General features: G+C 38.5%; 2 protein-coding genes across 3 annotated transcripts in view; one reads left to right on the top strand and one right to left on the bottom strand.

Annotated features, from left to right (window-relative positions):
• Positions 1-5,235, bottom strand: part of LOC149668154 (DNA (cytosine-5)-methyltransferase 1-like) — a 33,418-nt gene extending 28,183 nt beyond the window's left edge. The window contains exons 1-5 of the mRNA XM_089841242.1: positions 4,630-5,235; positions 4,383-4,561; positions 3,172-3,343; positions 1,713-1,810; positions 297-396 (exon numbers count right to left, since the gene is read on the bottom strand). Of these exons, the coding sequence (XP_089697368.1) occupies positions 297-396; positions 1,713-1,810; positions 3,172-3,183 (210 nt within the window). The 5' untranslated portion in view covers positions 3,184-3,343; positions 4,383-4,561; positions 4,630-5,235. The remainder of the gene's footprint in view (positions 1-296; positions 397-1,712; positions 1,811-3,171; positions 3,344-4,382; positions 4,562-4,629) is intronic.
• A 161-nt stretch (positions 5,236-5,396) lies between these two features.
• LOC149668156 (protein regulator of cytokinesis 1-like) lies at positions 5,397-13,656 on the top strand. Of its 2 annotated transcripts, none has more exons than XM_089841030.1 (9): positions 5,397-5,707; positions 6,724-7,252; positions 8,931-9,104; positions 9,623-9,920; positions 11,030-11,166; positions 11,241-11,336; positions 12,290-12,442; positions 13,223-13,477; positions 13,542-13,656. In XM_089841030.1, the coding sequence occupies exons 2-9, from the start codon at positions 6,872-6,874 to the stop codon at positions 13,554-13,556; spliced, it is 1,509 nt and encodes a 502-aa protein (XP_089697156.1). In that variant the 5' UTR covers positions 5,397-5,707; positions 6,724-6,871; the 3' UTR covers positions 13,557-13,656. The 2 variants fall into 2 exon arrangements, with proteins under 2 accessions (XP_089697156.1, XP_089697154.1); XM_089841028.1 differs by having other exon boundaries at positions 5,462-5,703; positions 13,542-13,571.
• Positions 13,657-13,875: the final 219 nt, after the last annotated feature.

Genomic DNA, 13,875 nt, shown 5'->3' on the forward strand with positions numbered 1-13,875 from the left:
TAATTTTTAAAGCGTCTATAAAGCAAGCGTGGAAGGATGGAAAAAAACTATTTGAAATAAATCACAGGCACCACGTGACGCCAAGATACAAAGACTCAACGGAAGAATGAAACTGGACGCTTAGTCCTTGTTTCCGCGAGATTGCGGCGCCAATTCTTCGAACCACCCTTTCCCCAGTCACGTGTCTGTGACGTATTTCAAACAATATTTAGAAAACCCTCCGATCCCTTCCTTACAGACCCTTCAACACAAACAAATCCAAACTCCAGCAATTACTTTCTCAACAAAATACTTACTGCAGGTGGCAATTTGCGACTTTGCTCTTCAGTATCACTACTTCCATTGCAGTATTCATCTTCGACTTCGTCTTCGTCCGCTATTGTCATGTTCGGACACCTAATAAATTATATAAATTGTATATCGTTCTATAAGATTGCCACACTAGCGAATAAATAGAAACCCCCCCCCCCGCGCGAGTACCGCCCATTACCCGTACAAGGTAACTTTCCTCCTGTACTCCAGTTTTGGCTTAGCAAAGGCTAGTGGGCGGGATTTATAAGTGCACTTATAAATACCGCCCACAAATTCCTCCTGCCTTCGCCAAGCAAAAACTGGAGATCGTAAGGAAAGTCAACTTGTAGGGGATCCGCTGGACCCGCGCTTTGCTTTAAGTCAATCGGGTACTCAAGAGGGAGGGGATATATAAACTTAAATCTATACTTTTTACTACTGTATTTTTCCACAAATATTGTTTTGACCTGATAAGTACCCGACGTATAAAAGCATCTAACAATTGGCACTTTGGCCAGGCCTAATTTTTCAAGGACCCGTGAAAAATCCGGGTACCGGACTCCAAAAGGAAATTTTTCAAGTACCCGTAAAAAAAACCGAGTACCCGAGCCCAGGGGGAATTTTTCAAGTACCCGTGAAAAATCCGGGTACCCGACTCCAAAAGGAAATATTTCAAGTACCCGTGAAAAATCCGGGTACCCGACTCCAAAAGGAAATATTTCAAGTACCTGTGAAAAATCTGTTAGGCTTAATAAAGATTAGGGATTTGAGCGAAATGACTAAACTCGTTTCTTGACATGGTAATGATATTTAATAAAGGATTTAATTGTTACAAAATAATAATGGGGTCTAACTCTGACCTACGAGAACACTCCTTTCCTTAGGAGGGTAAAAACGATACTAAAAGCAAACATCACATGACGGTGATGATGTCAACTAACAGGGAACATAATATTGTCGCGCCATCTAGGATGGCAGTATAGTTATAGGTCAAAGGTTAACAATAAAATCCGGGTACCCGACTCCAAAAGGAAATATTTCAAGTACCCGTGAAAAATCCGGGTACCCGACTCCAAAAGGAAATATTTCAAGTACCCGTAAAAAAACCCGACTACCCGAGCCCAGTGGGAATTTTTCAAATACCCCCCCCCCCCCAAATAAAAAACCGGGTACCCGACCCCAGTGGAAATTTTTCAAACACCCGAAAAAAAAAACCGGGTACCCAACCCCAGTGGAAATTTTTCAAACACCCGAAAAAAAACCGGGTACCCAACCCCAGTGGAAATTTTTCAAACACCCGAAAAAAAAAACCGGGTACCCAACCCCAGTGGAAATTTTTAAGTACCCGTACGTGGCTCAAAATTTAAAAATCACTAACCGTAAAATAGTAAATAAAATAAATAATGTAGAAAAATACACACTTGCGCTTTAAGCAGGCTTGCTTGCTTTTACCGGAACCTCCAAATTTAGTCATTTGCTTGCAATTTCCACATTCACCGCAGTCGGGTTGCTGGCAAAACTGCAAAGACACACGAGCATTAAGTAATCTTAACTATCTATGAGAAAGTGGTTGGTTCGTTCATTGCGCAAAGTCACCATTTGTAACTGAATTTGACCAAGTTTTTTATGTCTACATAGCTTAAATTAACATACTTAAACTTAACTGTAAAGGTGAACCGTAGCTGTTAAGAACATCCTATTCTAGACCCATAACAGTTTATCTTTAAGATTAACACGGCCCTAATCAGTCATATTTTTATTGAATTCGAAAGATGTTAAAAAAAAGGTCTTCCAAAACAAAACGTAATCAAGGATAATTTAATGTTGAGTGTCTGTTTTCACACTTGGGCAACGAGGGGTAGCCTAATTAGTGAATTATAAAATTCCACTGTGTAAATATGTAGGGATTAATCGCACAGCTGTCAATTTCTTCAGAGGTAACTGTCGGCAAAATCCCATTAAATTACTCTAGGTGGTTCGCAGTATTTAAAACCATAGCTTTGGTTTCAACACGAAAGTAGCTTCCCCACCAATTGGTTTTCTTTTTAGAAGCACAAGACGCACTAGCTTTCATAACCGCGTCATAAAGATTTTTAGACTAAGACGCCATTTTATATTTCGAGGGAATTATTTTTAAGTCGGTTTCATCAGAAGGTGATAATAGAGGAAGTGTGACACTCTTTATCCCCTTAACACCTTAGTTATGTAAAGTCATTCTTCCCGGGCGAAATTTTGTTTGCTTTCCCGCTCATCAAACTTCAGATGGGCCTCTCTCTATAGCACCGTTCTAGGGTGAATTCCATAATTGTTTGGTAATAAATCCCCAGCGCAAACCATGATTGTCTTAACGTGGGACAAAAATCCACAAGCGCATATGCGTCTTGCCGAATATTTAAACGCTAATAGAGTAATGATGAGGGAACTATTTATCGCGTATGTGATTCGGTTTAGTAATCTTGTACACTCCAAATGTAAAATGATGTTGGGAAGAATGACGTTACACTTGACTTACCACGCTTTGTGGTACACTTCTCTAGAAATATTATACACTTCTGGACTGGTTTCATACACAACCAGGGTTCGGTTCAGACGAAATTTTTATAATGAAAATCCCTGACTTATCCCTGGCCATTTTAAGGACGCGTTTACCAAAGCCTACTTCATGGTCACACCTGCAGCTCAAAGCATTGTTAAATTTCCCAAACAAAATCCCTGACGCCTCCAGCTTATCCCTGACCATTTAAAGGTGATTACCAAAGCCCACTTCATGGTCACTGCTGTTTAATTTCCCAAACGAAGTCCCTGACCTTCTGTCCCATCAATGGCTTTAGAAAATCCCTGACTTAACCCCGATTCTACAGAAAAAAAGAGTTCACTCACCTCGCAAATCATGCACCGCTTTTTGCGCCAATCAACCTTGGTCGGCTGAGATGGATCTTGAGAAATCTGTTCGGCAAAGAGGGTTTCGAATACGTGTCGAACAAGAGGAGTCGTCGTTGCCAGAGTATTGGAAGCTGGCTTCTTCGTGGGAACTTTGGGTCGCTTATTCTTACTATAACGCAAAGGGACAAATAAAATTCAAAATTAAACTCTCATGTAATAATAACAATAAAGAATTTAGACCATATCCTCCTCTACGCTATTAAGTAATCAGGGTTCATACTTCAACTTTTGGAAAACAAATTTCCCTGAGATTTCCAGGTTTTTCCCGTATATGGAGTATCCTATGGAGCAAATGTTAACGAAGGAGGGGAGGCTATAACACAATCAAAGAACATCCCCGTATCCCTAGTACAACCAGAGTTACGGGCCTCCATAGTATAGTGTAATGTTAATCCTATGGAGGGGATGTTTATGAACATTTTGCTTAATTACTCGGCCCCTGTTTAACGCAAATTTCCCTGAATTTTAATAAAAATTCTTAATTTCCCCGAGGTTTTTGTCAACTATTTATTTCCCGGATTTTTCTAGGTTTTCCCTGTTTTCCAGGCTTGTATGAACCCTGGTAATGTATTAATTCTGAGCCAGGGCAAATGCAAATTAAAAGCAAATCCGTTAGCGAGCTGATCCAGATTTAAATATGGATCACGGTAGCGGTAATCGGAATACGGATCATTTACGAGGTAAATTAAATATTTGAACTAAATTAATCAACTCCATATGACCTGGTCAAGATGACGAAATTTTACCGCGAAGAGAAAGCCCACGTAAATGGTTTCCCGAAAACAGACAAACAGCGCCATCTAGGTAGGAAATGCGGACCTGTAAAACCTACACGTCGCCCTAAAATAACGCGATCCAATGCACAGCCCTTGAGGAGGCACATATTTGTAGTAGACTGCGTTTCGATCCCGACCCCCGATATCGCCGAGCGATTCGATCGATTTTAAATGTAAATAAAATAAACAAATGACAACTGACCGTTTTTTATCAACATACGCTCCAGCCAAATTAACGAAGTTCCTGAGAGCCTCCAAACGTTTCCAGAAGTGCTTCGTGCGACTGATTACGATTTACATCAAGATCAACAATTTGATCAATAATGAACTGCAAGTCACGTAGGAGGGACTCTTCCGTAAATGGTTCTAAACCTTGAGGTGGCGTGCAAGTCTGAATATGATTCACGAGTTCCGAGTAGTCCGATTCGGGCTCCGAACCAACGAACCAACGAACTCGATGACTAGTTTGGCTAGATAGATTTTCTCTTTCATGGCATCCATATACGGAGCGTACATTTCCATAGGCGTAACCAGGGCGTGTTGAGCGCAAGCTAAAAAAGAAGGAAAATTGTATTGTCATTGGAATGCGTGAAACGAAATATGACCTTCAAATACTTACAACTGGTAATGCCAATAATGGCATTTTCTCCGCCATCATATGAAGTTATGAATCATTGAACTATTGGTCCAAGATCCAGCGTCGCAATAGGGACTTGGCAATTCGGGCTTAACTCCGCCCCCAGCGCCATTATGGTATGTTTTTTTAACAGAATGAAAGCTACATAAGCCCCTCCTCCTGGTATGTTTTTTAGCACTAGTGGAAGGTAGCCTGACGTTGCATGACGTAGTACTGCCAAGTCCCTATTCCTCCTATGGTAAATTATTATCCACAATTAGAGGAAGTGTGATCAATTACCAATAAATTCAGTTTAATCGCTTTGGTAATTAACGAAACTTGGGGACTCGAACAGTCTGAGAAATAAGGACATTTTTTAAACAAGTCCTTGGGACCAGTGACCCCTCTAATGTCCGAAGTAATAAACTGGTTTCCAGAGTGGTCCCCGTCTTTGTTCTCCTATAGATTTGATTCAATCAATAAACTGGTCCCGAGGACCGGTATCCCCCCACTTTTTGAATTAAAAAACTAGTCCAAGTAATTAATAATCTGGTTTTGGACCAGATGAAGTGCACTGCTATTTCCCAGACTGATCGTAAGCACTGACAGTTTGACAGAAGCAGACAGAGTGACAGACACCGGCACGGTCCATTCGATCACGCTGAGTCGCTGATCCCGGCAAAAAATTATTTTCCGGACCGGAAATAAGCACAATACCCGGGACATTGGCCCTGCACCACGGCCTTATTTCCCTCGCTGGTTATTTCCATCCCTGCATTTATGAAGATTGAAAATTTGTTGACCAATGAGATTCGCGAAAGCCACGCGCATTCGGAGGCGGTTGAATCAATGGGTTGAATATAAAAGCGCCCTAACCGTTTATGATTCAGATCATTCAGTTTAGTTCTCGCGTTGACTTGCGAAATTTACCATAAAAATAGTTTTGCCGAATATTTAACTATTAAAGTTAATTTTAATTATGGCTTCATCAAAGCGAAGATCTATTTTGGGTGCCTTGCATGAATTTAATAGCCAGGAGAAGGACGACTGCAACAATCCTGTCTTTGTAGTAGAAAAGTAAGTGAGCCCCTGTTGTTTTTGTTATTATCAGCCGAATAAAATACCCCCTTCATTAAAAATTACCAAATTTGATATTTAAATCCAAAATATTGCTGCCTTTTCCAAATTATTGCTTGTTTATTGCCACCTGTTATACAATATTGCTATTTTAGTTTCTTTCTACAACCCTCGTTTTAGCCAGTAGCGTAAATCGTACTTATTTATCATATTAAACTTAACCCCTTTTACCATTGTCGATACCCCCTTTATTAAAAATGACTAAATTTGATAGGTTTTAATCCAAAATACTGCTGCCTTTTCCAAATTATTGCTTGTTTATTGCCACCTGTTATGCCCAATATTGCTATTTTAGTTTCTTTCTACAACCCTCGACCCTCGTTTTAGCCAGTAGCGTAAATCGTTCTTATTTATCATATTTAACGTAACCCCTTTGACCATTGTCGGACATGCGAGGTGGAAATTTATTATAACAGCTATAGTTTTAGCTTGTAAAGCTAGGTGTTTCTTTAATTTGGGAATGGGTTTGTGATCACTTGAATGTGCATGCAGTGAAATCATTTCTAAGAGAGTCAGCAACGTAATTCCCGTAATTCTAACTGATAGTACTTAATAATGGACGTTAGTTATTGAGTTAATTATGTTTAAGACAATAGAGCTATTTCAGTGGGGGAAAAATTTCGTCTGCTACGAAAATTGGGCCTGCCTTTGAGTGTAGAGGGCGGCCATTTTGTGAGGGTTTCTCTATGGGCAAATAGCATTGGTGACGTAGCCATTACCCCCTCTGAAATAGCTCTATAGGGACTTGGCAATTCGGACTTAACTCCGCCCCCAGCGCCATTATGGTATGTTTTTTTAACAGAATGAAAGCTACATAAGCCCCTCCTCCTGGTATGTTTTTTAGCACTAGTGGAAGGTAGCGTGACGTTGCATGACGTAGTACTGCCAAGTCCCTATTGTTTAGTCTCTGATGATTGATCTCGCAAACATTTCTGAAGTATCCCGTTTTCTTTTTCGTAGTTTCAATCTGGTCGAAAAGGTCGCCGTAATGCTAGCCAAATCCCAAAAAAAATTAAGCGACACATGGACCAAGATTGGCCTATCCGAAAAAGACTAATTGGACAGACTTCAAAACCTCTACAATTATCACGAGAACCTGCAACAACAAATGGTGACAGAGGAGGAAGATCTGTACCATCAAATAGAAACCATCGTTAACGACTTAAAAACAGAGTACGTCGATCTCTGCCAACAACTTAAAGTGGACCAGGAGCTCGATGTTAATGGCATGGGACACATGGGACTCCTACAACAGGAGTTCCATCTGAAAGGAAGAGTCGAAACTCTTATCAAGAGCAAGGACGAACGCTTGGAGCGGCTTGCCACTTTGCTGGAGGAGGAACGAGAACTCTGCCAGTTACTCAGCATGCCTCCAATTGACAATGGAACAGCCAGGGCTGGGGACGAGGACGTTGATGAAGCCAATGTTCCATCCGAAGAACAGCTGAATGAAATAAAGCAACATATCCTGATGTTGCAAGACGAAAAGGTAAAAACATTTTTATGAACTCCGTTGATTAGTTCCATACTTTCTACAAGAATGTCTGAAGCAGCACGCCATCTAGTATTTAATTATACATTAACATTTTTATAATATACTAGCTGTTACCCGCGGCGTCGCTCGCGTATAATAAGAACTTCCATCAAAATGATACTAAGAATGGGCAGATTTTACTGATTCGACTAATACTTTTGTAGCACCCTAGGAGCGAAGGCACTCGGCGTTGCCCGTCAGCCCGTCGGAACATTTTTTATTACTTTTCACGTGGACATTATTCCATAAATAAGGGTTTTTAAATTTCTGGCCGCCATTTTAAAAGATGGCAACAAATCGAGCCCAAAAGAGCATTCAGCCCGTCTATAGGTTAAAGGAAAGCAGTGAACTAAATATTTGCGAAATCGGTTGAAACGCGCGGACTTTGTTGCATAGAGAAGATTTTTTACATTTCTGGGCACCATTTTTTAAGATGGCGGCGGATTGGGGGAAAACTTTCTTAGTACTCGCCTACTACTTATGAGTAACGTTCCTGCAAATTTCCAGCCTTCTAGGGCAAGCGGTTTGGAATGGGCGTTGATTATCAGTCAGTCAGTCAGTCAGGACTTTTATTTATATATAGATGTAGATTTAATCAGTTGTTTATTAAAACTGTAGTCATCTCGATTAGTAATTCTAGTTTAATCAATTATAGTACTCTTATTGATACTCGATTCATATGAGTACTCACCCATGATAATTAAAAAAAATAATAACTTGTCGTAAGGTTCCAAATATCTGCTATTTGTCCTCATGCATGCACCCTAATAAATTTAACAATAACATCTTGTCTTATTTTTCGTTAGAGGCCAAAGGAAAATCTTCCCAGTCCAGTGTTTTAGGTGTATAGAGTGCTGTCAGTTGTGACGTCAGATCCAAGGTTAAACGTCACGAGTCTGCCTTTAGCAATGGGCGGCCATGACAGTTACTGTTTTTTCTTTATGGGAAAACAGCATGGGTGACGTCACACCGGCGCTTCTGACAGCACTCTATAGAACTATCTCAGAAGGCTTAGTGTGACATGACGTCACCCATGCTATTTGCCCATAAAACCACAGAAGTACCAAACAAGGCCGCCCACTGCCAAAGCTAAACCCGTGATGTTTTACCTAGGCACTAACGTCACAACTGAGATAGCTCTATTGAGTTAAGTTAGTCTAAGCATGTCGCGTCTGTGGTTTAGTTTAAACAATTGTAACTAGATGGCTCCCATAGTCGAGGAGAGGAAATGACTGCTTGTCAAGCTTAGCAATGGCTAGTTTTAGCTCCGCCCTCGACATTAACGAGTTCTGATTTATATTGGGAGATATTTTAATATTCCTAATACGAAAAGTAATAATTAGTAAAATTAGTCTTCATTTTCTCGTTTTAAAGCAAAGCGCGGGTCACGTGGTGCCCCAAGAAGTTGACTTTCCTTACGAACTCCAGTTTAGGCTTGGCGAAGGCAGGAAGCATTTGTGGGCGGGGTTTATAAATCCCGCTCACTAGCCTTCGCCTAGCTAAACCCGAAGCTCGGAAGAAAAGTCATCTTGGGCTTTGCTTTAAGCCCAACCAATTGATGTTCTTCATTACTATTGGTCGAAATTACATGAAAGTTATGTTAATTAATAATTTGATAATATTCTGACCATAGGAAAGACGGATGGCAAAATTCGACCAAACTCGTACCGAAATCGTAAGGCTCGTTGAAGACCTGGAGCTTACTCCCGAAACCAGCTTTCATAAAGCCATCATCTCGCTCGATGACAACATCCCGAATATATTGTCGGAAAAATGCATGACTGATGCTAAAAATTGGTTGCTCGAAGTAAGATATCCTATATTTTGAACCTGTCCCATATTATCCTATATTTTTGACTTCGTCGAAGTTTTCGTATAGTTAAGCATCAAATTTTTCAAAATTTAGCTCTTTTTATTGAGATCACTTTTGACTAAGTTCCCCTGAATTTAAGTAAAATGCAATTTGTTTTTTTTTTTAGATTTATAATACATGATTATTTTTATTCCTATATTTTCATATAAAAACATTTTCTCCTATAAAATCCTATAATTACGGGAAAAAATTCCTTTGCAGTCCATCTAGTTCCTATTTAGTCTCTACTAAGCCTTTGACAGCGCCTGACCAGGCGTCGCTTTACCTCGAATCTATGACCTACCTTGCTCACTTAGTGACAGGCTCCAGTTTGTAAACAGTGACAAACTTACGGAACATATCTTATTCTTATAGACTTACAATATTATTTACTCTTAGTTGCTAACCCTTTGCTTAAAAATACTTCTTAATTTATTCATAACTTGGGTAACTTTGATTTCTGCAAATTTTAGCTTCGAAAACTTAAAAGCGCCAATGATGCCGTCTTAAAGGCCTTGCATAGACAACTGGGACAGTTATGGGATGGCTTAGAAATCAGCTTGTTGGACCGGGAGGAGTTTTGGTTAACTTGCATTAATCACGGCCAACCCACGATTGAAATGGTTCAACGAGAAATTGTTAAATACCAAGAAATTAGAAAACAAAATGTGGGGAAATTCATTGATCGTCTAAGAGTCGAACTCGTTGCATTATGGGATAAGTGTTTTATCGGCACTGAAGAAAGGGAAAATTTTGTTTCCTTCAAAGAAGGTAAAAACTGACAAATAATTTGCTTTTGACAAATATAGAGGTGTGCGAATACCACTTTTTGGGTATCACAGACCAGTTACCAAATAGTAAAATAGGCAAAAATTTTCCTTATCAAATACCGAATCGAATAGTTAGGCCTTGGTAAATTTTTACTAATCGGTGAATCGCGAATAGTTAAGCCTAGTATTCGCGTTTAGTTAACCATACTATTCTCGAATACCGAATTGAATACCAAAAATTTACCTTATCAATTACAGAATTTAATAGTTTTTTCCAAATCGAATACCGAATAGTTAGGCCTTTGTAAAATTTTACTACTCGATTAATTGCGTATAGTTAAACCATAATATTCACGAATAGTTATTATTAGGTGACCAATTAAGAGTCATTTAAAATATGTTTCTTCATTGGTCGCCGAATATTTCTTAAAATTTTCCAAGGCACTTGCTGGTAGTTTTTGATGGGAGATATATAAAATTGGGACGAGATCTTTTGATAGAAGGTGGGTCTATGTAGCGAGAGTTGCAGTGTCAGGGCGGCAAGGCTAAATATTTATGGTAGTCAAACTTTAACCGAATAGTTAGATCGATATTCGTATCGAACAGTGGAAATGAGCTTATCGAACACCGGATTGAATTACTCTATTGAAACGGTTAACCGCACGCCTCTATTTTAAAGGGATTCTTCTTCAAATTTTGAGACCAATTTTAGTAATGAAAAATTAAGACAATATCTCTGAATGATTAAGAAATCTCCGCTTATTATGATTTTAATTTCATTTGGAGATATTCTCCTAAGTTATGGAAATTGATCTTATAGTATAGCATCAAACCTAAGACCATTAAACACAGATGGAATGGAGATACGGGGCGTTGTTCTTTTAGGGCTGCGGCTCTCTAGCGCCACACCGCGACCAATATTGAAACTTCTTCGACCCAAAGCATAGCAAGGCTTATGAGTCGGATTAAGTTTCGGGCCTCTCCCGCTAGGGGCGATGCCATTAGAAGAACGGGGGTTTTAGCTTATTTTTCCAGTCCATCTATGCTTAATGGTCTTAGATCAAACTAAGTACGATGGAATATACTTAAAACAATTTCTTTTATTTTCAGAAACTTTCACCGAAGATCTGTTAGAGCTCCATGAACGCGAAGTTTCGAAATGGACTCAAATGTATGAAGATAATAAAGGCATTTATGAAAAGATTGTTGAAAGAAATTCTCTGTGGGAGCAAAAGAAAACCTACGAGGTAATATCCATTTTATAACTTCACTTTGGTTGGCGGCTATTGCGATTTTAATTTCCCTAACTATATCATTATAGATTAAGGGAACTGATCCAAGCCGTTTTCAAAACCGTGGCGGAAATCTATTGCAGGAAGAGAAAGCTCGAAAGCGTCTGGAGCGTGAAATTCCAAAGGTAGATTTATACCTTATTAAGTTTCCTTTCAGTTTGTCTAACACTTTAAAGGAAAGCGCGGCTCCATGATCACCCCCAGCATTCTGGCGAATCTTCTGGACACGAATTTTACCTTGCCAAAGGCAGGAGCCAATCAGACCTAATGCACTAGTTCCCATTGGTTCCTGCCTTTGGCTTAACTAGCCTTTAGCAATCTTAGCCACTGTGTAGTAGAAAGACAATCTTTTAGGAGCACCAACAGAGCCGCGCTTTCCTTCAAAGGAAAATTTCAGGTAACGGTACATTATACTTTCAAAGAACGGCATTTGTTTTAAAAAAAAATGTTAAAAATAAAGTAAGCGATCTCTTATTACAATATGATAACTAGCATTTAATTAGTCTTAAAAATTATCAAGGACTACTGCGCCATCCGCCATTGGTTTAGTAGCGTCTGCTAAATCGAACCACTCACCCCCAGGGCATTGGTAGAATTCTCACAGGCTGAGAGAGATAAGGGGTAAAAGGTTTGATTTAGCAGACGCCACTAAACCAAAGGCAGATGGCGCAGTAGTCCTTGATGATTTTTAAGACCAATTAAATACAAATTTCTTTGCAAGAAGAGATCATTTATTCATTTTTAGTTTTGCGCTCTTTAGAGCTGGAAAACTATTGTTCTGTCCCCTTGCGGCTGGGCGCCTATTCCCCTTTCTTCCCCAGTTTTTGGTGTTACCAATTTGTCCGCGCAAAACTGTAATGTGGCCGAGGCCATCTTGTTTTAATATTTAATTCCTTTCATATTTAGAAAACTGCCATTCTTTTAAGGTATAAAGTAACGTTACCTGAACTTTTCCTTTTAAGGCTTTATTTATTTCCACTCTACACTTGGCCCTAATTACTGTTAATTGTTCCAAAAATTCGTAACTATGTTAAATACTAGTCACTCGCAATCAATCTAATGTGAAATATGTTTCTAGTTGGATTTAGAAATCGAATTCATGATTGCTGAATGGCAAAAAAGTCAAGATAATGCGGAAACCCTTCTGATCAATGGCAAAAAATATCAAGATTACATCGCGGCTGAAAGTCAAAATTTGAAAAACGAATTGGAAAATATCAAGAGAATGCGGGTAAATAGAAGCCGTAATCCAAAAAACCGCTGAAAAAGAAATTAAAAAATAAAAACCCCAAATATTACACTTAAGCCTTAAATAAGTATTTTTACTAAATACTAAATAACATTAATAAAAATACTTATTGGGGCTTTTAAGTGTACGTTTATTTATTTGTTTATTTTATTTATTTATTTGTTTATTTTATTTACTTATTTATCATTCATTTTATTTTTAAATTATTTTAATAGTTCCTAAATAATTATTTAACAAGTGATATTATTATTTAGATTTTTAATTTTAGCGTTATTTGCTTTATAATGAAATTATTTATTTATTCATTCATTTTATTTTTAAATTATTTTAATAGTTACTAAATTATTTAACAAGTGATATTATTATTTAAAGATACTTTTATTTCTGGCGATGTTTACTTTATTATAAAATAAAATTCGTAAACTAAGTTTATAAGATATTTTCCATAAGTATGACACCACCTATACTTTGTAATGCTACTGAGAGAGACTTACAGCTCGAGCTAGTTAATGACCGACAAGCGAGAATTGATTAACTCGGTTAATTTTGCAGACTTCCATCTTATTATTATTTAGTCTGCATTACTAAGCCTTTGATAAAAGCGCCTTACCAGGCTCGCTTTATCCTTAATCTATGACCTACCTCAATCACTTCATGCCAAGCTCCAGTTCCTAAGTTAGCAGACTTTACAAACTTATGGAACATATCTTACGTATTAACTTATGGTGATACTAACTCTCTAAGGTTAATTCTTTGCAACAGAAAACTGAAGATGGAGGGAAAAAACTGGTAACCCCAATGAAACGCAAAGCACCACCGACTTCTGATAAAAATACACCAGCCAGCGCTGTCAAAACACCGCGTTTACAACCAAAAGGTGTTGTACCATCGGTTAATTCTAATGCTCCGCCTTCTCCCGCCCTAGTTGTGTTTCCCGGTGTAAGTGCTACAGCCGATCAAAGTTCGCCACGGAAACTTCTACTTAAATCCTCTCCACGAAAATACGCTAATTCGACGGTAAATTATTTTATTCTTCTGTTATCTCTGGTAGTTGGTTAAGATTCACTTAATTTCCTTTTAGTTTCCTTCGAAATGATAACTTTAGAAACGTATTGCGCAAAATCAATGTATGATTGCTAAACCTCGCACCATTTAATGCGAAATTCAAGAAGATCAACCTTCATTGAACATGCCCAGGTCAATATGAAAATATCGTCCGAACCCTGAATTCTAGAAAGTTAATTTTATATTTTTATTGTGTCTCGATGGTTCCATAAGTGTTGTTTCTGACCTTGCATAATAACAAAAATAAATTAATTCCAGAGGAACCTCATTTCAACTGCAATTAAGATTAAAGCGAGTCTTGGCTATGGTTTAGTTTGAACAAATGCCACTAGATGGTCCCATAATCGGGG

This window comes from Phalangium opilio, unplaced genomic scaffold (assembly GCF_054372755.1).
Source record: "Phalangium opilio isolate 3A_F unplaced genomic scaffold, DU_Popi_V2 ptg000056l_1, whole genome shotgun sequence".
Classification (NCBI taxonomy): Eukaryota; Metazoa; Arthropoda; class Arachnida; order Opiliones; family Phalangiidae; genus Phalangium; species Phalangium opilio.